Source organism: Leptodactylus fuscus, chromosome 4 (genome assembly GCF_031893055.1).
Source record: "Leptodactylus fuscus isolate aLepFus1 chromosome 4, aLepFus1.hap2, whole genome shotgun sequence".
NCBI lineage: Eukaryota > Metazoa > Chordata > Amphibia > Anura > Leptodactylidae > Leptodactylus > Leptodactylus fuscus.
The window spans coordinates 198,356,074-198,378,572 of NC_134268.1; the positions used below are offsets into that span (position 1 = coordinate 198,356,074).

General features: G+C 42.0%; 1 protein-coding gene across 12 annotated transcripts in view; it reads left to right on the plus strand.

The window, feature by feature from the left end:
* Positions 1-22,499, plus strand: part of PARD3 (par-3 family cell polarity regulator) — a 441,643-nt gene that overhangs the window by 310,709 nt on the left and 108,435 nt on the right. For 8 of the 12 annotated variants that reach the window (XM_075271584.1, XM_075271587.1, XM_075271590.1 and 5 more), the window contains 2 exons: positions 1,345-1,461; positions 16,040-16,297. In XM_075271584.1, coding sequence (XP_075127685.1) covers positions 1,345-1,461; positions 16,040-16,297 — 375 coding nt within the window. The remainder of the gene's footprint in view (positions 1-1,344; positions 1,462-16,039; positions 16,298-22,499) is intronic. The other 4 variants (XM_075271591.1, XM_075271592.1, XM_075271597.1 and 1 more) reach the window with 2 other exon arrangements.

Sequence of the window (22,499 nt, forward strand, 5' to 3'; positions counted from 1 at the left end):
GATGTCTTCCTGATGGACTCGGAATATGCTCAGCATTGAGCCGCTTCCATTGTAGGAAGGTCACATATAGGGTGTGTGAGGGTAGATCCACCTGTGTGATAGGGAACAGCATTGTGAGCAATTCTCTAATATTTAGCCTCTACCTACATTTTTATATGTTCAGTCACAAACAATTCAGGTAATATGGCAGCTGGAAGGCAGACTCATATGGTCTTGTCCCCAGCAGCATCACAGTATAGTACTTGTATAGACAGTCCCTTACTCATAGTCGCTCATAGAGGAGGATTGAGATTTGGCTCACAGGGGTACATTGGGTTCCGGGTACTAAGAAAAATCCTTCAGCAGAGTGCCTTTGCAGGCGTATGGAAACTTACAAGCCATTTTTGCTCCACTGAGGAATTCTGGGGAACATGCAAATCTGTTTTCCACGGTGTAAATAGGAAAACAATGTCTATGTTCGCTGCCTCTAGGACACCCCCCTTAAATATCAGGTATGGCGTTTTCTGATAGCTAATGTAGTTGTGCAGTGTAGGGTCCAATTTACTGAGAGATCCATACGGAGATTTCAAGGGAACTCACCACATGACTAATCTTCAGGCAGCATGTTATAGAGCAGGAGGAGCTGAGCAGAATGATATATATTATTGTGGGAAATGATTCAGGAGAACTTGTCATTTATCCATTGAAATCTCTGCTCTTTCTACGTTTATAACTCTAGGAGGCGGAGCTATCTGTGTATGCACATCGGTCGATCACTGATTGCTCCGCCTCCTAGATTTCTTAGCACAGCGCAGAGATTTCATTAGATGAATGACAGGTTATACAGAATCTTTTCCCATAACACTATATATCAATCTGCTCAGCTCCTCCTGCTCTATAACATGCTACCTGCAGATTTTTCATGTGACAGGTTCCCTTTAATGAATGTGTTAGAGGCTCCTTGGCGGCAAACCACTATATGCCACTTTTATATTGCATGGTAACAAAGCAGTACTTACTGCTATACAGTGTATAATGCCAGCATGGCAGATTCATGCAGTATTTGGCAGTTACTTATCTGCACCTTGCTTGCTCCTTGTATTGTGCAGCACAATTTAGTTTGCAGTGTTAGGCGGTATTTTTCTGTATGTGCCTCCATAAACATACCCCCTATTACTGGAGCAGTAAGCCCATAGTATGTACGAGCAGCAGAACTCCTCATCTGTATCCTCCGCTATTACCCTATGGCAGGGCTGATCCCCTATAGATAACATGCGGGTTGGCGATCCAGACGCACGCAGCAGACACTTGTTGTCACTTTCTCATTGCGCAGACCAGTGTTAGAATTCCGCTTCTTCTTGACAGGTTTGGCAAACATCGAAAAGATGACAAGATTGAACACAGGGGATCATGGAAAATGAAAATGCAAGAAGCCCACCCATCAGAAGATGACAGGATGCGAATGAGGCAAGAACAGGAGAGGTAGACTCCACGCGCTGCTTAATGAGCATCTTCTCTAACCAGGCAGCATGCCCGCCTTGTGTCACACCGAAAGCTATTGACATAACCTTTATAGAATAACCCTACACGACTTTTAAAATATCACCGTGTTTGCCGCAGACTTGTTTTTCCCCTTATTTGTATATTTTAACCATTTCTGCATTTTGTCCCATTTACAAGCCTAGCCTGTGCATGCCTCAGCACTTTCATGGTTAGTCTCAGGAGCAGTGACCGTCTGGTAGACTGCAGTACCACGTGTGAGCAGCAGATGGGAGTAGAGAGCCCCACCATGTTTTTGTATGGATTATATACTAATTCTCGCTGCGATATTACACTGTCTGTATATGGCTGCATGAGAGCTGATAGAACTGTAGTGTAAATGTAAGCATGGTACAGTATATATTAACAATAGACATGTCCTGCATTCTCACGTCACTGGTATTGTTGCATGTAAACAAAAGTATTAACATTTTTGAACTTGTAAGTATTTTTTTTTTTTTTTTTGCTTATTTTATGTGCTCTTTAAGCACTAATTTAGGTAACCAGACCCCTTCATATATATATATATGACAGCTATTCCTCCCGATCTCCTATACACATACGCATGCTCGGGTGAGCATGCAAGTTGTCTGAATGGTGAATGGATCTCCCATGAATACAAAGGATTAGGAATGCTGAATCTTAACGTTTTCTCTCATCTGTTGGGCAAATTGATCTGGTTTGGCTGACCTTTACCTTTTGGTGCCCAATACTTACCTGGATGTCTAAACTCTAGAGGCAAATGTAGAAATTCTATGTGGATCCTGCTACGGGTATAGCAATGGGAAGTAGGTTACATGTCGTAACTCTTAAAGTGAACCCGTCACCATGAAAATGTAGTATAAAATGTATGGACAACATATAATCGAGCAGGAGGAGCTGAGCAGATCGATATATAGGTTTGTGGAAAAAGATTCAGTAGAACTTGTCCTATGTATATAGAAATCTCTGCACATTCTGAGGTTAGGAGTCCAGTGGGCGGACACAAACTACAAGTCATCAGTAACACCGCCCACTGGACTCCTATGCCTGGGATGAGCATATGTAACCCAATCTGCTCAACTCCTTTTGTAATATCCAGGACCTCCGCAGATCAAATTTAGCGGTCCCTTGGCCTGTTTGCAGCTTAGTCTCATTATTGTGAATGGTCTGAGCTGTGATACCAAGCACAACCACTATGCAATGTAAGGCGCTGTGCTTGCTAAGTAGTGAAGAGGCTGCAGAGCTCATCTGAACACTACCAGCTGATCAGCCCAGATGTCGGACCCCTGCCAATCTGTAATTGATCACCTATTCTAAGGATAGGTCATTGATTATTAAGCCTAAAAAACACATAGTTACTGTATCAATGGTCATTTTATTTTGTTGCTGGACATTATTATACATAATTGTACAGGATTAGATACAACCTGTCATGTCTACATACCCCCCACCCCCACTACGTGCCAGCAAATCCTTATTTAGTAGTTTTGGAAACTCCATGGGGCGACTGACAATTTCATGGAACCTCATACAATACTGTACATGGCGCTCAGTCTCGTGTCATGTGATGCCCCCCCTTATAAGCCCATGTAATAAGACTTCATACTTATTAGCACTTGTTGAATGCGCCGGGGTCGGAATGTTCTGTATTCCGAGAACTCCGTTATATTGTAATAAGATTTTTTGTTTTCCCATTACATAGTTTTAGACTCTCGGGGAGGGATCTCTGCACGGATAGATTGGTATCCTGATGACAATCCTCCGGCTTTGCTGCCATAAATAACTCCATACAGATTACAGTCAAGCAGCCCCTGTAAAACCGGCTTTGTGTTAACACCGTCCCTGCCAAGTGGGGCCGAAGCTCATTGAAATCAGGAAGTGTTAATAAACCCACTGGTATTCCTGCTCAATTAGCCGTACCGGCCTTGTGCGACGTCCGGGGTGTATCGTTGCCAAAGTAAAGTTATATTTAATTTGATTTTAATTGCGGAGAAAAAAGCCATTCTGTGTCCCCCGGCTTGTAGACCCCTCCATCTTACTGCTTCATTTACACCGTGAAAAGCCCCCCTCATCTATTGTCCATGGGTTACTTGGTTCCTGCTGTTATGAAGTTCATTTAGGATTGTCCATTTAATACATATTTTCCTTCTCCGCCAAGCCTTATTTCTTTAATGATGTAATACTTCTGGGAAACGGGCTGGCAATAATGAATTTACAGTGTGCAGCCGCATCAAACAAAAATCCTGTGGGGGCCGCAGAAAAAGCATATGGTCCATTAGAATGGAAATCAATTAAGTCTAAAAAATTTTATCAAGAAAGCCCCCTCCTCGTCGTAATAATGACATTCTTACAAGTGGCTTCGGCCTACACGCCCTTAATATCAGCTCTTATTGAGTCAAGACAGGGCAAACAGATTCATGATAGTGCTGGCTAGCATTGATTGGATAAAAGGGCTTGTTCATGTAGCCGTATTTATTATTTAGAGCCAGGGAGGCTCTAAATGGAGCGAAATCTCAGCACTGATAGTCTCAGATCGTCCAGAACTCTTAAAGGAGTTCTCTACTTTTAAAAAGCACCTCTCACCGCCTCTTACTCTTTACATCCTTTCACTGATTCTGGCACAGTTGGAATTTTTCTTCTATCTTCCATCGTTCCTGAGCAATCATTACTGTTAGTTTAAGTACTGTCATGCTTTGTACTCTCAGGTAGGCGGTCCCAGACTACCTGCTCCAGACCAGCCCCGCCTACTCTATATTACAGAGCATAGATGTGCTGAAACTAACAGAAAGGATTGCTCAGGGATGGTGAGGGATAGAATAAAAATTCCAACTGTGCAAGAATCAGCAGAGCAGTGTTTATTTAAGGATGCAGAGAGTTGGACTTGATGGAGGTAATAAAAGTTCTCCTTTAAAGATTGAAGACTCCAGTCCTGGTCTTGGGCTGTTTGGTACACTGCCTGGCATACTTGCCCCATCTCATCCTCAGAGGTTATGCCCCATGGGAGAGCTGAGAACCTAACCTCTGGGCTAGGACATCAGTCCCAGACTTGTGCACCACCCCCTTAAATCTTTATAGGACTGTTCCTAATATGAAAACATTTAGGCTGCATTGTCTAGTGATTTGTGCTTTTTATTATCAAGTAGCATCCAGTCTCATGAACGCATCATCACTTGCATTGTAGGCAGCATTAAAACAGTGTTTTGAGTCAATTTGTCCAAGATCTAAGCCTTTTTCATTCCACGTGATAGATTATCGGTATCAGATCAGTCAGGGTCCAACATCCATGACCGATCGGTCAGCTGATGGAACTGCCAGAAGCCATAGTATACGGCCGGGAACAGCCCTGCTCCTATTCAAGTGAATGGGAAAGAGGCCACATTTCCCAGCGCCACCGCTGCAGCGTACAAATCTCTGTAAACTTCACTGCAGTTCTTTCCTGTTAATGCTACCTGTAGTACCATGCACAGCCACTAGAGACTGGACAGTATGGAGTGTCTAGGTTTTCAAACAGCTGATCTGTGTCGGACCCCACTGACCTGATATTGATGTTCTATTCTAAGTTTAGGTCTTCATTATTAAAGTTCTGGAAAACCTGCTCCTCTGCACTTTGCCATGTGACTCGGATACATTGGTCCCTCGTTGTTTCTGCTATGATATCGTACCATACATTTATCAGGCTCTATGCTTATGTGTTCATATCCCCATGTGTCAGCCCGCTGTTCAGTATGTACTGGATATAATGGTATGAAAACGGCTAATAAACAGATGTCTGTTTCTGTAAAAGTTGCAGGAGGGTTTCCACATTGTTATTAAAGTCGCACAAGAAAACGGCATTAAACTTGATGCCGCTTGTATATGTGAACTCGCGAAGAGACTCTGTCTTCATTCTTCCCATATGTATCCCAACGCCTTAGCTTTCCCATCAGGATCCATCAGCTGACCTTGTATGACGTGTATGTTTCCAGGGATTGCAGCGAGTTCTCTACAAGTCTCAGCTTTATATTTCCAACATGAACAGATGGTATAAAGCCTGTCTCCAGCTACAGTATAGGCCCAGCACGTTTGCTCCCTGTCCTAGCAGTTTGACTGACACCAGTTTAGCAGATACAAGATACAAAATCCCACTAATATCCCAACACTAGCCGTCCCTATTGTCTTACAGGCCCAGTGTAGTCTAGGTCGTCGCTAGTACTTGTATGATATTTGGCTTTCACAAGACTAAATTTAACAATGGCTATTTGTTTTGGCAAGGTAGGTTGTGGTTTTACATCTGCAGACAGAGGTTATATAGGAAGAGGGGGACACGGGGTCCCCACATGTACGTTCTTATCGCCGCTCCCAGCTGTACAGCAAAATAGCATTTAACCATTTGCCCTTTATCCAGGTTGTCTCGCTGCGATTGCACGGTGACAGTCTATTGTTATTTCCATTCAGGACTAATGTGAGACGTAGTTATTAAAGGGGTGTGTTCGACGTTGCTGCGAAATGTCTTCCTGGCCTCTGGCACTGAGACGAGAAGAGGCCAATTCCTAATCACAGTGTGTTGTAATGAATCCATTTGTACGACGCAGTAATTAAAATGATCTAGCGCTGAACATTCCCAGGGGCCTCCATTGTACAACACCCCTGGGGAAAGACGACTTTCCCCATATGTCAGCTGGCAGCGCGCGTTTCCTCGTCGTGTCCTGCTCCGTGGGTGCTAGGAGCTGTTCTCTAATGAATAGAAATGTAACAAGCAGCGCTGGAAAAAAAATGAACTGTGCCGTTTCTTGATGGCGGAGCTTCATCCATTTTAATTAGAAGAAAGGCTAGTGAGCGCGGTGACAAGTGTCTAGAATTAAAATCATTAATTTGTGTCAAGCCGAAAAGAGACCGCTAATGTGGGTTTAGTGACAGCGGGGAAGGAATTAGCCCTATTATGGCATCCCATCATATTTATGACTTTTACATTTTTGTCTTTTTTTTTTTTTTTTTTTTTTTTTTTACCTTTTTCGCGGTCGGATCTTTTTGTTTGGGATGAGAGAAAAAAAAATTTTTTTTTTTTTTTTTCTTTTGGCCACAACAAAAATGCTGCATGCCAACGCCTGCGGTGCGGGTCATGTTTATACTAACAAGATTTCCACTTTTATCAGAGGTTGACGGGCTGGTTATCATTGGCTTTTTTCCCTTAGTTCTTGATTTTTTTCGGGCAGAGTTTAGTACTTTCAGATAAATGACCTCTGAGCATTTTATTTTAATTTTAAAGGAGGTTTCTGACTATAATATAAAAGTGATTCAGTAGGCCGGGGTTTCAATATTTCAAATTTTCAGACAAAAGTTAAACAATTTTGTAAATTATAGATACAAATTTATTAGAGTTTTCTAGATTTTCTTTAGTGGTGACCTCAGTGGTGACTGCAGGAACTTTCTATGGTCTGTGTCTTATTGTGGTCAGCTTAACGTCTCATACGAACAGTCTATGGCAGAGGTCGGGAACCTACGGCTCTCCAGCTGTTGCAAAACTACAACTCCCAGCATTCATACTTGCTTTGCTGTTCTTGAAACTCCCATGGAAGTGAATGGAGCATGATGGGAGTTGTAGTTTCACAGCAGCTGGAGCGCCGAAGGTTCCTTACCTCTACTCTATGGGATCTGCGGATATCCACATGTAGCCTCTTTTTAAGAGTACAGGGTTTCCATCTTTCGGTTCCCTGTGCAGACTCAAAGGACGTGAATGTAGTATAGCTCACTGCATGTACAGCCCAAAAAATTCTAAACATAAATTGACTTGCAGTTCATTTTCTGTTGTGAGCTGATAATACAGATTTCATCCTGTGTGTTGCAAAACGTGACGCAAACCTTTTAAAAAAAAAAAATCTTGTGAAAGAGTTCTCAGCAAATCTGTATCTGATTTTTTTTTTTTTTTATTCCATTGCAAATTTATGTACATTCCACGTGACTATAACCTCATCGATGAAGCCGCAACAAAATCTGCAAAAAAAAAAAAAAAAAAAAAAGCTGCATTTCCGCTATGTATGACCTTGGCCTAAGGATTACAGCCTTCTAATAGCTGGAGCTAAAAGTGACCGTTTTTTTTTTTTTCTCCTGCAAAAACAAACAAACAAAAAATTCATGAACTGATTCTAGTATTCTAATACTTTTGGGATATACAGTATAACGCTATGTTCACCCACATTTTGGACCTGAAAAATGGAAATACAATCCGCTTACCTGCGGTTACCTGCATTTTTCAAGCTGATTCGGGGACGGAATGTCCAAACGGACTCCGGGCGCAGTCATGTAAAATAAACACACTGCTGCGAAAAAATTTTTGGAATCTTTCTCCAAAGAGATATGGCATCCAAAACCTTTTTCATACGTGATCCCTGTTTTTATTTTTTCCACAAATAATCGGTCACCATTAAATCTAAGTTTTCAGGATTTTAGCCTTTTCCCTTTTTTTAGCTCCTGAAAAAAAAGCCACTTGACGGCGCGCCGGTCACCACCGGAGAATACAGCGGTGTCATCTTTCTGCAGCAGCCATCTGGAACGCTTAAACCATCAGCTACAGGAGAGTTGAACAGCAGGGCACTCTTTTTGGTGTATATATAAAGCTCCCCATAAGACCATAATATTTTTATACCGGAAAGCAAATGTTTCATTTTTTTGACCTAAATATTTTCCTAAACGCTTTATTTCTCAAGTGTCCAGTGGAAGAGGTAATGGGATCGTTTTTATGGACCCCACAGAAGGTCGGAAAATTTTTAGTTTCCTCTCTATGAAGATCAGATCTGTATTACAAAGATACTCTGTTACCTATCAACACGTGTGTGTGTGTGTGTATATATATATATATATATATATATATATATATATATATATTACAGTCCTATGAAAAAGTTTGGGCACCCCTATTAATCTTAATCATTTTTTGTTCTAAATATTTTGGTGTTTGCAACAGCCATTTCAGTTTGATATATCTAATAACTGATGGACACAGTAATATTTCAGGATTGAAATGAGGTTTATTGTACTAACAGAAAATGTGCAATATGCATTAAACCAAAATTTGACCGGTGCAAAAGTATGGGCACCCTTATCATTTTATTGATTTGAATTCCCCTAACTACTTTTTACTGACTTACTGAAGCACAAAATTGGTTTTGTAACCTCAGTGAGCTTTGAACTTCATAGCCAGATGTATCCAATCATAAGAAAAGGTATTTAAGGTGGCCAATTGCAAGTTGATCTCCTATTTGAATCTCCTCTGAAGAGTGGCATCATGGGCTACTCAAAACAACTCTCAAATGATCTGAAAACAAAGATTGTTCAACATAGTTGTTCAGGGGAAGGATACAAAAAGTTGTCTCAGAGATTTAACCTGTCAGTTTCCACTGTGAGGAACATAGTAAGGAAATGGAAGACCACAGGGACAGTTCTTGTTAAGCCCAGAAGTGGCAGGCCAAGAAAAATATCAGAAAGGCAGAGAAGAAGAATGGTGAGAACAGTCAAGGACAATCCACAGACTACCTCCAAAGAGCTGCAGCATCATCTTGCTGCAGATGGTGTCACTGTGCATCGGTCAACTATACAGCGCACTTTGCACAAATAGAAGCTGTATGGGAGAGTGATGAGAAAGAAGCCGTTTCTGCACGTACGCCACAAATAGAGTTGCCTGAGGTATGAAAAAGCACATTTGGACAAGGCAGCTTCATTTGGAAACAAAAATTGAGTTGTTTGGTTATAAAAAAAAAAGGCGTTATGCATGGCGTCCAAAAAGAAACAGCATTCCAAGAAAAACACTTGCTACCCACTGTAAAATTTGGTGGAGGTTCCATCATGCTTTGGGGCTGTGTGGCCAATGCCGGCATCGGGAATCTTGTTAAAGTTGAGAGTCGCATGGATTCCACTCAGTATCAGCAGATTCTTGAGAATAATGTTCAAGAATCAGTGACGAAGTTGAAGTTACGCCGGGGATGGATATTTCAGCAAGACAATGATCCAAAACACCGTTCCAAATCCTCAGGCATTCATGCAGAGGAACAATGACAATGTTCTGGAATGGCCATCCCAGTCCCCAGACCTGAATATCATTGAACATCTGTGGGATGATTTGAAGCGGGCTGTCCATGCTCGGCCACCATCTAACTTAACTGAACTTGAATTGTTTGTCCAAAATACCTTTATCCAGGATCCAGGAACTGATTAAAAGCTACAGGAAGCGACTAGAGGCTGTTATCTTTGCAAAAGGAGGATGTACTAAATATTAATGTCACTTTTCTGTTGAGGTGCCCATACTTTTGCACCGGTCAAATTTTGGTTTAATGCATATTGCACATTTTCTGTTAGTACAATAAACCTCATTTCAATCCTGAAATATTACTGTGTCCATCAGTTATTAGATATATCAAACTGAAATGGCTGTTATAAACACCAAAATATTTAGAACTAAAAATGATTAAGATTAATAGGGGTGCCCAAACTTTTTCATAGGACTGTGTATATATATATATATATATATATATATATATATATATATATATGGCATGTTTAGGTTTTATTATTTTTGCACCTGCTTACTTTTATATTTCTGTATGGGTGAAGCATGTACCGTATATACTCGACTATAAGCCGATCCGAATATAAGCCGAGGCCCCTATTTTTACAACCAAAAACTTATTGACTCTAGTATAAGCCGAGGGGGGAAATGCAGCAGCTATTGGAAAATTTCAAAAATTAAAATGGTCGGAGTTTTTGGGTGCCCCCTCCCCCCACTTGGAATTCAGCCTGGCTGAATATAGGGGATCTGCAGTGCTCCTATTAACCCCTTCCCGACGGAACAGGAGCACTGCAGATCCCCTATATTCAGTAGACCGGGCACTGTCAGACACAGGGATACCTAATGTGTTTGTGTTTCACAGTCATTTTCTACTTTTATATGTATTCTAGGGAAAGGAGGGATTTACAACTTTTATTTATCTTATTTTGTATTATATTCTTTTAAATCTTTTTCTTTTCTTACTATTTTATGGGAGATTCTATACATTACTGTTGCGACTGGTCATAGACCCCCCCCCCCCCAAAAAAAAAAAATATATATATATATATATATATATATATATATATATATATATATATATATACATATACATATTGGTTTTTTTTTTTTTGCTTGACTCGAGTATAAGCTGAGGGGGGCTTTTTAAGCACAAAAACTGTTCTGATAAAATTCGGCTTATGCTCGTGTGTATACGGTAATTCTTTTGGACCATTGAGGAAGTGGAAGCGGCTTCAGAATACAATTGGAATTGAAAATAAAGATTGCAGACTCTTTTGGGCTGATTCATTGAAGTTGGCGTTCATTTTTGTGGTCCATGCAGCAGTAGTCGGTCATAGTAGATTTTTGATACAAATTATAATAAATGTTTCGGGCTGGTACAAGTCCATTCCACCTATTAGTTGCTTTACTTAACACCAGAGTTTTGTGCCCAACTCGGGGCCACCATACCACGTTTTAAGCCAAGCCCCCTTTCACTGCAAGCTACACCCCTTCTCCTTAGCCACCCTCAAAATCAAGACAAATACACAATAAGTGAAACACACAGCATGTGCGACAGATTTTCGTCATCATAATTCCAATACATTTTGATGAGTGAATCTCCTCCATTTGAGAACAAACTTTATCTCGAAGTTTGGAGTTCCTCGTTTTTCTTCCTTACATTCCTTAAAGGGGTTTTCTCAGAATCCAAATGTATTGCCTACTCTTTGACTTTACGGAAAGCTCCTCTTTTGAGTAACAATTTATACAATTTTGTGAGATGTCCAGCACTGTGACTACTTTGCAGTATGTTTTGTACTGATGAAGAACATGGTCCCTTACATCAGGACTCTCGTGTCCTCCTATAAGTCTTAACCTGTTCAGTCTTGCAGAGCCTGCACTCTTTTATATGGATATTGGGATCATACTATACAAGTATATAACCAGCTATTATAATGATTTATCTACAGTCTGACACATTACACAGCTCTAGGTATTCAACCAGATTATTTCAATCACTTGGGGATTTTGCAAACTGATTTATATCCCAGAGATGTGTAACGTATGGCGGCTTTAGGAGGAGCCAGGTAACCTGCCAGCGGGGTTTTGGACTGTTTTAGGAAATCTAAACATACTGGAAATCTGAGGAACGCATATAAAGTGCATGCAAAAGGGAGTGAAAACTTTGGGTGGCCCAAATCTGCTTAACTAAGAACTCTGTTAGGCTGCATGGACACGAGGGGGATAGCGATTTGCACTTGGATGACATCTGTGTGGCTTCTGTCCCCCATTGTCTTCAATGGGGGATTCCATTCCGATGTTGCAGAAGAGGATACAAAATGCTCTGTTATCAATATGGCATCGGGGTTCCCTCTGCCTCGAACTGCAAACTCGACTGTGTGCATCTGGCCTTTGGTACACAAATGTGACCCTACAGTGATCCCTCTTTAAAAAAAAAAAAAAACACCCAAAATTGGAAGTGGCTTTCTAGTGGGTGGTCTTCTCAAAGAAGTTGTCTAATATGCACAATATAGGTATCATTTATATTACATAATGTAGGTAGAACCGAAAACTGTTCCAATGAAATCAAGTCTGGATAGAGGATGTGGTCTCAAAAAGTTGTTCTATATATGCCACGGTCCTGCACTCTATCTGTTTTTGCATGTATCCAATCTTGGCATGTCATAGCACATGAAGTATCTAGACATCTAGAAGAGAATCCTAGGTCCTCCAGGGGCACCATATGGGGGTACATGGTCTGTATTACTGTTAGTGGGGTGGGGGTTGACGTTGAATTGGATACTTGAGATGAAATAAGCAATTTTATTTATTTTTAGCCCATTTGCAACCAATTGATCCCAATTTTATATGGCTTGAAAACCCCTTTAATGGGAGAGTTGGACATTGTAAATTACAAGAATCCAATGTAATAGTAATTTAAGGTCTATGGCTTCTTCTTTACTGTGAATGTTCCAGAAATTCACTATTGTCTGCTGTTTTTGTATCCCTCGGAGTGGCAGATGCCAGCTGCCGTGTGTCCTGTACAATACTAAACCTACCCTTCCAGTATATAGCGGTGCTAATTCTGAAGCCCGTATTCCCTTATCTGATACTCTTGTCTTCCCCATTATGTCAGCCTCTTGACCCTTTGGCCCAGCTCTGTCTTGGAAGGCCTGAGAGTGCACTTTCGCCCCGGTTTTACTGCATTAGATCAGTCAGCTAAGAGGATTTTACTTTTTCAAAGTGACTATAAAACCTTGGTAATAAAAAGTATTTGGTGCAGATGGCGCTTGCAAAAGGATGACACATGGATCTTCTCATTGTATGTACTGTCGCATTGTGAACCTTCCCCGTATGTTGGAGGGCATTAGATTTCCGTAATTTGATGTCTTCTCTGAATCTTTCAGAATTTGATGGTATTGGAAGGAAATTGTTCACCAGTTTTGATTGTTCACCTTAAAATGTAACTCCAGTTTCAGAAAACGTTTGGCATGTTAGTGTTTTATAAGAAGTTTTCATTTGAAGGGTCCTGGTGCTGACATCCCTATCAATTCCTAAAACAATAGGGAAGAAGTTCTCAGCCAGTTTCTGTGTGTCCTCCATGGAGAGGTCCAGTGTATGACTAGCCCACCATAGTACCAGAGGACCTTTTCTTGGGCCTGGGTTCTAACACAATAATGTTCTAGCAGAAGACCACATTTATAGAGTATTGTTTCCTACGGATTGTTGGTGGATGGGCCCAGGGAATCTCCGCCCGACATTGGAGAGGTTGCTTTCTATTACCAGTATCTAGGCTGGGTTACTATCTTGAGGTGAGGGCCTCTCTCCAGCAGCAGTTTTGTCTTCTTTGAGATGTGTGTAGGAGGTTGTAGGGTGCGGGAATCTTCCCGTAATTCTGTATTATTGAGGTTTAAAGAATCCATTTGCCATTCTATGGTTTCCAGTGCTTGCACCATGTGACGGACATATTCTTACCTTAAATAATATCCACCTGGAGAATGTTGTGATATATTTTCTGTCCATTTGTGGTTGCCGCTGCCATGGAATTTTGAGTATCTCTCTATATAATTTCATATAATATGGAAGTTGTATGGATCCTGACCTAGCGACATGGATGAGGACATTCAGATTTGAAAGGTGATCATCAGCCAAAGCTGCTGATTTCAATTGTTTCTGGTCACCCAGTGTGTAGGGGGGTCTCCCAAATCTTCCTTGGCAGCAGATGTCTAAAGCGATGAGGGTCAAGGCAGTTGCATGTATGCATGGTGTACACCCTTAGTGTGCATGTGTTTGAGGTGGTCAGGTGAGATAGCTGTTGGCCAAACTAGTGTTCAGGTAAAAGTCTTCTCGAGTGTATCACCAGCTTTATTAATGGACAGTCTCAATATCCAGTGTGGCAAGTTGGAAGCCATGTAGCGCCCAATATCAGGTGGGAATGGTGTAATGCCCAATATAAATTGGGAGTTGAGTAGCGCCCAGTATTAGTTGGGAGTCTTGTAGAACGGAAAGGTTTACTTTGTCTGCTCCGTTTTAATATTCTACCAGGAGTTAATAAAAACGCCCCGCATTATAATTTCTATGTTCAGTGAATAGATGTGAGCCAAGACCCAGATCCAGCGTAGACCTTCCAGTGGGGAGTCTTTCATTGTATTGCTCGCCCCATGCCTCATCAGTCTTGTTTTCGTACATGATGGGTCTGTCACCACAGTTTAGTTTGAGATAAATACATTATTTTCTAGCTTTGCAGTTCTTATTACTATTGAATTGGATCTTTCTCTTTTTTTATAAGCTCCCTCCTCCCACCAATGTAAATGTTGCCTTATAGTTTTGCGGTGGATTGAAATGTGCAGTGAGATGTGGAAGTGCAGAGAGAAGGCTGTCAAAATATCGTCTGCTCGGAGTGGCGCGCTGAATATGTGAGCCTGCTTCCTCAGCAGCTCTACCTAATTGTCAGGGCTTTCTGGAGAGGCGGCAGCCCTGCAGCACACTGTAATGGTCCATCAGACTGGCACCTGTGTATATTGTGTAATCACTATCCGTCAGGCTTGACATTTCTCAACTTTCTTTTGAAGGCGTATGTGTGCATTTAAAATGCATAGCTTACAGTAAGTAGTGTGTCTGGAACAGCGGCTTAGCAGGAGCGCAAGAAACCTTTTTCTCCTGCTCATTTCTTCAGCCACAAATACATGATGGGAAAATGTGCCCAAAGCCTTCATACTGTTCCCGTAGCCCACTTCAGGGGACACTTCGTCATTCTATGAAAGATTTCCAAAAAAGCTGCATAGGACAAGTTTCCCTCTCATGAATGACTGGTTAATTAAAATTTGTTACAATTTTGCTACAATTTTGAGACGGTATTATGTTCAGGTTACTGTATAAGATGACATTTAGAACATCTTTGGTGATGGATCATCTGCAATACAGAGTCCTACGTGATCCAACACTGTAGTAATACAGAGTCCTACGTGATCCAACGCTGTAGTAATACAATGTTATACATGAACCCACGATGTAGTAATACAGTCATGCATGAACCAATGCTGCGGTAAGAGTCATACATGATCCCACACTGTAGTAATAGTGTCATACATCTACCCACACTGTAGTAATACAGTGACATACATGAACCCATGTTGTAGTTATACTGTCATACATGAACCCACGCTGTAGTAATAGTGTCATACATCTACCCACACTGTAGTAATACAGTGTCATACATGAACCCATGTTGTAGTTATACTGTCATACATGAACCCACGCTGTAGTAATAGTGTCATACATCTACCCACACTGTAGTAATACAGTGACATACATGAACCCATGTTGTAGTTATACTGTCATACATGAACCTATGTTGTAGTAATAGTGTCATACATGAACCCATGTTGTAGTAATAGTGTCATACATAAACCCACGCTGTAGTAATACCCACTCTGTAGTAATTCAGTGACATACATGAACCCATGTTGTAGTAATGGTGTTATTCATGAACTCACTATGTAGTAATAGTGTCATATTTGAACCCATGCTGTTGTAATACACTCATACTTGAACCCACGCTGCAATAATACAGTATTCTACATGTACCCACGCTGTAATAAGTGTCATACATCTACCCATACTGTGGTAATACAGTGTCATACTTGAACCCACGCTGTAGTAAAACAGTGTCATACATCTACCCATGCTGTAGTAATACACTGTTATACATGAACCCACGCTGTAGTAATACAGTGTCATACATCTACCCATGCTGTAGTAATACCCACGCTGTAGTAATAGTGTCATACTTGAACCCACACTGTAGTAATAGGCATACGTCTACTCACACTGAAGTTATACAGAGTCACACACAAACCCACACTGTAGTCAGCTAGTGACACCACAATCGGTAGGCTTGGCTAACATCAATGTAAAGTTTATGGCCAGCTTTACTCCCTATGTCACCTTTTCTGCCTTATTTCTACACCAAATATGATTTCTATGCAAAGTTCCCAGTATTTTTGTTCTCTCTCTCTACAGGATTCAGGCAAAGACACGTGAGCTTCGCGAGAGACAAGCCAGAGAAAAGGACTATGCTGAGATCCAAGAATACTCCAAGAACTACGGAGGTCCAGAAGATCCCTCTTATGCCAGCACAGGCCATTACGACACAGTTGCAAGCAGTGGTACCCTAAATATGAACAGCCGACCCCAAAGTCCACGAGACAGCAAGCAAATGGAAGCATTATATGCCCAAGTAAAGAAACCGAGGAACTCCAAGCCTCCACCTGTAGACAGGTAGGCACCAGACAAGAATCAATGCGTCCTTTACAATGAAATCTTAAGGTTTCAAATTTTAACTTTGTGTTGTCCGTCATCGATATCTTGATAGTTTTCCAAATTATGTTATGGGTCGTGCAATGTAATTTTTGTAACTAGGGAACTGGTATACAGAATTTTTAATGGAGATAAAATAAAGTATTTTATATATGAAAGTCTTTATGTTGGTTGTCCTCAGCTTACTTATGTACTGTATAGGATAGTTCAGCACATTTACATTAGTGTTGTAACCATACAGCAGAGTGTGTGTGGCTTTATGGCAGTTTTATCTCCCTATAAAGGGAAGCCTTATTTCTGGCTCTAGTGTAAAGCAGGCAATGCACATTAGATAGGCTTTCTTATTGTGAATACTGTCTTAATGCCCTGTCCGGAGGGCGGATTCTTGCATCGATACACACAAAAATAATTGATTGCAGTGGCTGTGGACAAACTACTCTTTGCATGATTAGATTAAGGAGCAATTGTTAAGTAACTATCATCTGGTAAACGGTCGCTCCACCGAAGCGACCATGTATATGTTTTAGTCCATGGTAAGCGTTACAATCATCAGTGATAATTTTTGCACATCAGGTCATCATTTTATTTAATTTGATCAACTTAACACTTATGTGTATGTCCACCTTTAGTATCCTGGCTTATCAGGTCTTCAGCAGTACAGCAGAGCTGTCATTAAAGGGATTCTATCATTGTGAAAATCACCTGCCTCTGCTAACACTGTCCCAGTCTACACAGCAAAGCTGTCGGGAAATGTCACCACACTAAAACTCCTTCCAAACCAGTAAGTGCGCCATGTAGAGGCCCTTAATTGGAGTAGAAACATACAATTGTGGCCACAAACCAATGAAGCAATGCAGGAAGGATATGTAAATCAACCTGCAAGTGCATTGAGGCCAAGCATAGTTTACCAGATATGACTACAGACAGTTGCCTCTCCTCTGGAATCAGCCATTATGGACATGTTTACCCTCTGTCTGTGTATTGGTTATCTCTGCATTGCTTCATTGGTTTGATGCCATATCTTTGCAATCTTTAAAGCGGACCTTTCCTCACCTCTACCAACTTCAGTTTTTTGCATCCACTGATTCTGTTGCTGTTGCAGATTTTTATCTACCCTCTACCATTCCCAAGCAATAAGTGCAGTTTTTTTCAATGCCTGATATGCTAACCAGACTGTCTAATACTAAGTGGGTGGTGTCAGGTAGGGGTTGTGACTCAGAACTCCAATCATAATCAGACAGTGGAGAAGCCCTGAGTCACGCCCCCTTGCCTGCTCCTGCCTGGCACCACCCACTTGACTTTAGAGTCTAGATAACATATCGGGCACCAAAACTAACAGCACTGTTTACTCAGGAACGGTGGGGACTAGAGAAAAAATTTCAACTTTTTCGGAATCCGTGCAGAGGAGGCTACTTAAAGAGCTTGAGTTGGTGGAGGAGATGGTTTGGGAGGTATTTTGGATGGACCTGACAGAGTCCCTTAAATAATGTTATTTCACGATGATGACCTTTCATGGCCCATCCACAAATCTGGGCATGGAATATAATAGGAATTTAGCCTTTATTGTAGGATAATTCTGTATGTCCTCGCAGGTAAGAATATCTTTAATTGTGCCACCGGTTTTTCGTGTTATAATGGCATTGCAATGTGTGTTGTCTTGTTGGACTGTAAGATTGTGTGTAGATTTCTTTTCTTGGCCCTTTGGTGCTGATTTGTTTTTTATAAACTACAAAGAAATTTCGTGGCCATGTTTGCCGGCCCCAAATTAATTCCTGCTGAAAAAGGGGGATTTCACTTGTAGCCTTTTTCTTCCTTCTCTCGGCAGTAATTGACTTCCCTACAAGTCTTTCTAGTTGTCCTAATTAGGAGCCGCGGAGAAATTCTGCTTTGTAATCTTCCAGTTTGTCTTAAGTTTCACCACCAGATCTCAGACAGGGCGTCGGGGGATCCTTCTTACTAAACATGGTCTGAAACACAATCTGAAAAATAAAAACCTCGGCAATTTGTTTGCTCTTAGCTATGTTTAATTGGGAAGTTGCAAAATGTTAAGTCAAGCCCCTGGGTTAACCTGAGAGGCAACTTCTCAAAGCTTCAGCTTCATCCTCCATGGGTAGATTAGACACGAATCTGTCAGGTTTCTCCCATAAAAGTGAAATATTGTGATATGTCAAAGTGTTGTGCGGTCGTCTTTTGTTTTTTTTTTTAACTTCTTTTTGAAGTGTTCAGTAAAGGCAGACGCAGACGTAATAGAGAAGGGTTGCTCAAACTTTTTTGACTCTGGCCTCACCAGTCAATCTGTTGTCACACCGGGGCCTCACCGGCATGGAGTGCCAACCAAATGCCGCACTACTCATTACAGGTCCTTCAGTTTTTCTAGCCACGGAAACTACACGGACAATGCAAGGCTGGCGTGATCAGTGCAGTTTCTGTTCTAATGTCCTTTGTTGCAAACTAACAGGGACCTGCGCCTCACCAGCCATTGTGGCCCGCTTCAGTTTGAGAAGTGAAATGTCTGTTTTAGGTTTGTTTCACCTAAAATTCCTGGACTCTCTTACCTGACCCGGACATGGCTGTGTGAACTGTCCCTCAGTAATTGGCTGTATTCCTTATTACATACCAATTTTAAGATACACCTTTGCTTTGTACCTCTATTATTACTCTTGGAAAAGCATGAATAAATTGATAACTAATTCCTTACGGACTGGGGGGGTTTAGTGTTGCAAAGCGAACTGGGGAATTTAACTCTGCTTCAATGCGCATGAGCCGGACCTTATGCACATGCGCAGCAGAGCTGGGGCCTATTTTCCCAGCTTCACCAGAAAATTGTGCAGGTGCCAGGAGAACCCAATAGGAGTCCACTGAGACTCCGCGCTAGGCAAGCATAAAGGTTTGTTCGGTTTTTTTTAAATGCAGGCAAGAATGGTTTTAAAATGTGGTATTTTGGGACATTAAACCCTTAGTCTATAAGGACCTGTGCATGGGTAGTGTCTCAAATCAACTTGATAGTTCTTTTTAAGATTGGCGGTGCCCAAAGAATTCCCATTTCCCAATAATTTTCTGGATTTCTTCTATGGCTTTCCTTTATTTAACCATTGACGCTTGCACCCCGCGGCCCATGGAGATGGCTGTTCATTGGGCATGACCGAGGTACACGGTGATTGGTTTATAAGATGGTGTTTGCTTGTTTCATTGCCTCCAGGCAGAATATAGTAACATAACGCATCATAAACAAGAGCGTATATAGCGGCCCAGCTTGTGCTGTCCATGAGTAGCGGCGTACATGTTTTCTCCTCCGCACCCCCTCCAGAAAGATACACAACGTGTACGAAACCTTGTTTTCTGCTGTTCCCGACTCCATTGTCCTGTGGTTATGATTGACATGAAATTGGCGCAAATCTAAATAGCCTGCAAATGGTCGGCTAGCCACACTCTGCTTTCTGCGGACGCTTTAATGGACACATAAATACCGTAATCATATGTTTTACTGTACGCATTTTACCACTGTTGGAAAAATGTCCATTTCAGACGAGACCTTTAGTGATCTGTGTACTGTATTCATTGTTTGAGCGCCATTCAGACATGACAACAGGAGATTGTCTACAGAAGGGGAAAGAAAGGCGGCTAGTAAGTCACTCGCTGCCTTTGTTTGTTTCCTTAAGTATTTAAATTCCCTTTCTCGTATGTGAAAGGGTTAATGAGAAGTTGTGATATTTACGGAGCATCGATTATTAGATCCTTCTGCCTGCTAACTATGGTGGAAGCGCGGATTATAGCGGATGTGTAGATGTCCGGGTCGGGATCACGTGTTTCAGAAAAGCTTCGTCTCAGTGTTCTTTCAGGTCATCTTTCATATCTCCAGCTCTAATTGGAATTTGGGATTGTAATAAGACTGGAGAAGGCTTATAGGGCTATATATTGGCATGATGCGTCGTATACCGGTGTTTTATCACAGACAATCCCTTTAATATGAAAGCCACCGTGACAGCTGGTTGTCACAGGTGCCGTCAACAGCTCATTTTGCCTGCAGCAACCACTACACCCTAATAGATGGGGTTATCTATGATTCGGACTGGAGCGCACGCTCACATATTTGTGCCCCATTGCTCCATATACTTGATATCCTCATTTCCTGCCTCGTGTCACCATTCACCCAGTCCCCTGTATATAGAAATATTATCAGGCATGAGCCGCCTTAGGTGTTTGATTTCTGCAGTCTCCCAATATGCGTCAATTGTCCCTACCAAAAGGACACCTCTTTCCTTGAAGACGTGCTGTTTCCAGAGCTTCATGTGTTAATGCCCTATAGTGAAAAATGTATTGACTAAAATATATACGGTATATATGGGAAACTTGGGACGATATTATTTGGGCACTATGTGGTACACTGCAAGTGGTGGTGTGGCAATAGAAGGTATAACATGATACACGGCAAGATATGGTGCATCGGTAGAAGATGCCGTATGATGCACTGTATGAAGGTGGTGCATCAATAGAAGGTACTGCGTGATACACTATGAGAGGTGCTGTGTTAATAGAAGGTACTGTGTAATATACTACAAGTTTTGGTGCAGCAGTAGAAGGTACTGTGTGATACATTACGAGGGATGGTGCAGCAGAAGGTACTATGTGATACACTACAAGGGATGGTGCAGCAGTAGAAGGTACTGTATGATACACTACGAGGGATGGTGCAGCAGTAGAAGGTACTGTATGATACACTACGAGGGGTGGTGCAGCAGTAGAAGGTACTGTATGATACATTACGAGGGATGGTGCAGCAGTAGAAGGTACTGTATGATACACTACGAGGGGTGGTGCAGCAGAAGGTACTATGTGATACACTACAAGGGATGGTGCAGCAGTAGAAGGTACTGTATGATACATTACGAGGGATGGTGCAGCAGTAGAAGATACTGTATGATACACTACGAGGGATGGTGCAGCAGTAGAAGGTACTGTATGATACACTACGAGGGGTGGTGCAGCAGTAGAAGGTACTGTATGATACATTACGAGGGATGGTGCAGCAGTAGAAGGTACTGTATGATACATTACGAGGGGTGGTGCAGCAGTAGAAGGTACTGTATGATACACTACGAGGGATGGTGCAGCAGTAGAAGGTACTGTATGGTACACTACGAGGGGTGGTGCAGCAGTAGAAGGTACTGTGTGAGACACTACGAGGGGTGGTGCAGCAGTAGAAGGTACTGTATGATACACTACGAGGGATGGTACAGCAGTAGAAGGTACTGTGTGAGACACTACGAGGGGTGGTACAGCAGTAGAAGGTACTGTATGATACATTACGAGGGATGGTGCAGCAGTAGAAGGTACTGTATGATACACTACAAGGGGTGGTGCAGCAGTATAAGGTACTGTATGATACACTACGAGGGATGGTGCAGCAGTAGAAGGTACTGTATGGTACACTACAAGGGGTGGTGCAGCAGTAGAAGGTACTGTATGATACACTACGAGGGATGGTGCAGCAGTAGAAGGTACTGTATGATATACTACAAGGGGTGGTGCAGCAGTAGAAGGTACTGTATGATACATTACGAGGGATGGTGCAACAGTAGAAGGTACTGTATGATATACTACGAGGGGTGGTGCAGCAGTAGAAGGTACTGTATGATACATTACGAGGGGTGGTGCAGCAGTAGAAGGTACTGTATGATACACTACGAGGGATGGTGCAGCAGTAGAAGGTACTGTATGATACACTACAAGGGGTGGTGCAGCAGTAGAAGGTACTGTATGATACACTACGAGGGGTGGTGCAGCAGTAGAAGGTACTGTATGATAAATTACGAGGGATGGTGCAGCAGTAGAAGGTACTGTATGGTACACTACGAGGGGTGGTGCAGCAGTAGAAGGTACTGTGTGAGACACTACGAGGGGTGGTGCAGCAGTAGAAGGTACTGTATGATACACTACGAGGGGTGGTGCAGCAGTAGAAGGTACTGTATGATACACTACGAGGGGTGGTGCAGCAGTATAAGGTACTGTGCGATACACTACCAGGGGTGGTGCAGCAGTAGAAGGTACTGTATGATACACTACGAGGGGTGGTGCAGCAGTGGAAGGTACTATGTGATACACTACGAGGGGTGGTGCAGCAGTAGAAGGTACTGTATGATACACTACGAGGGGTGGTGCAGCA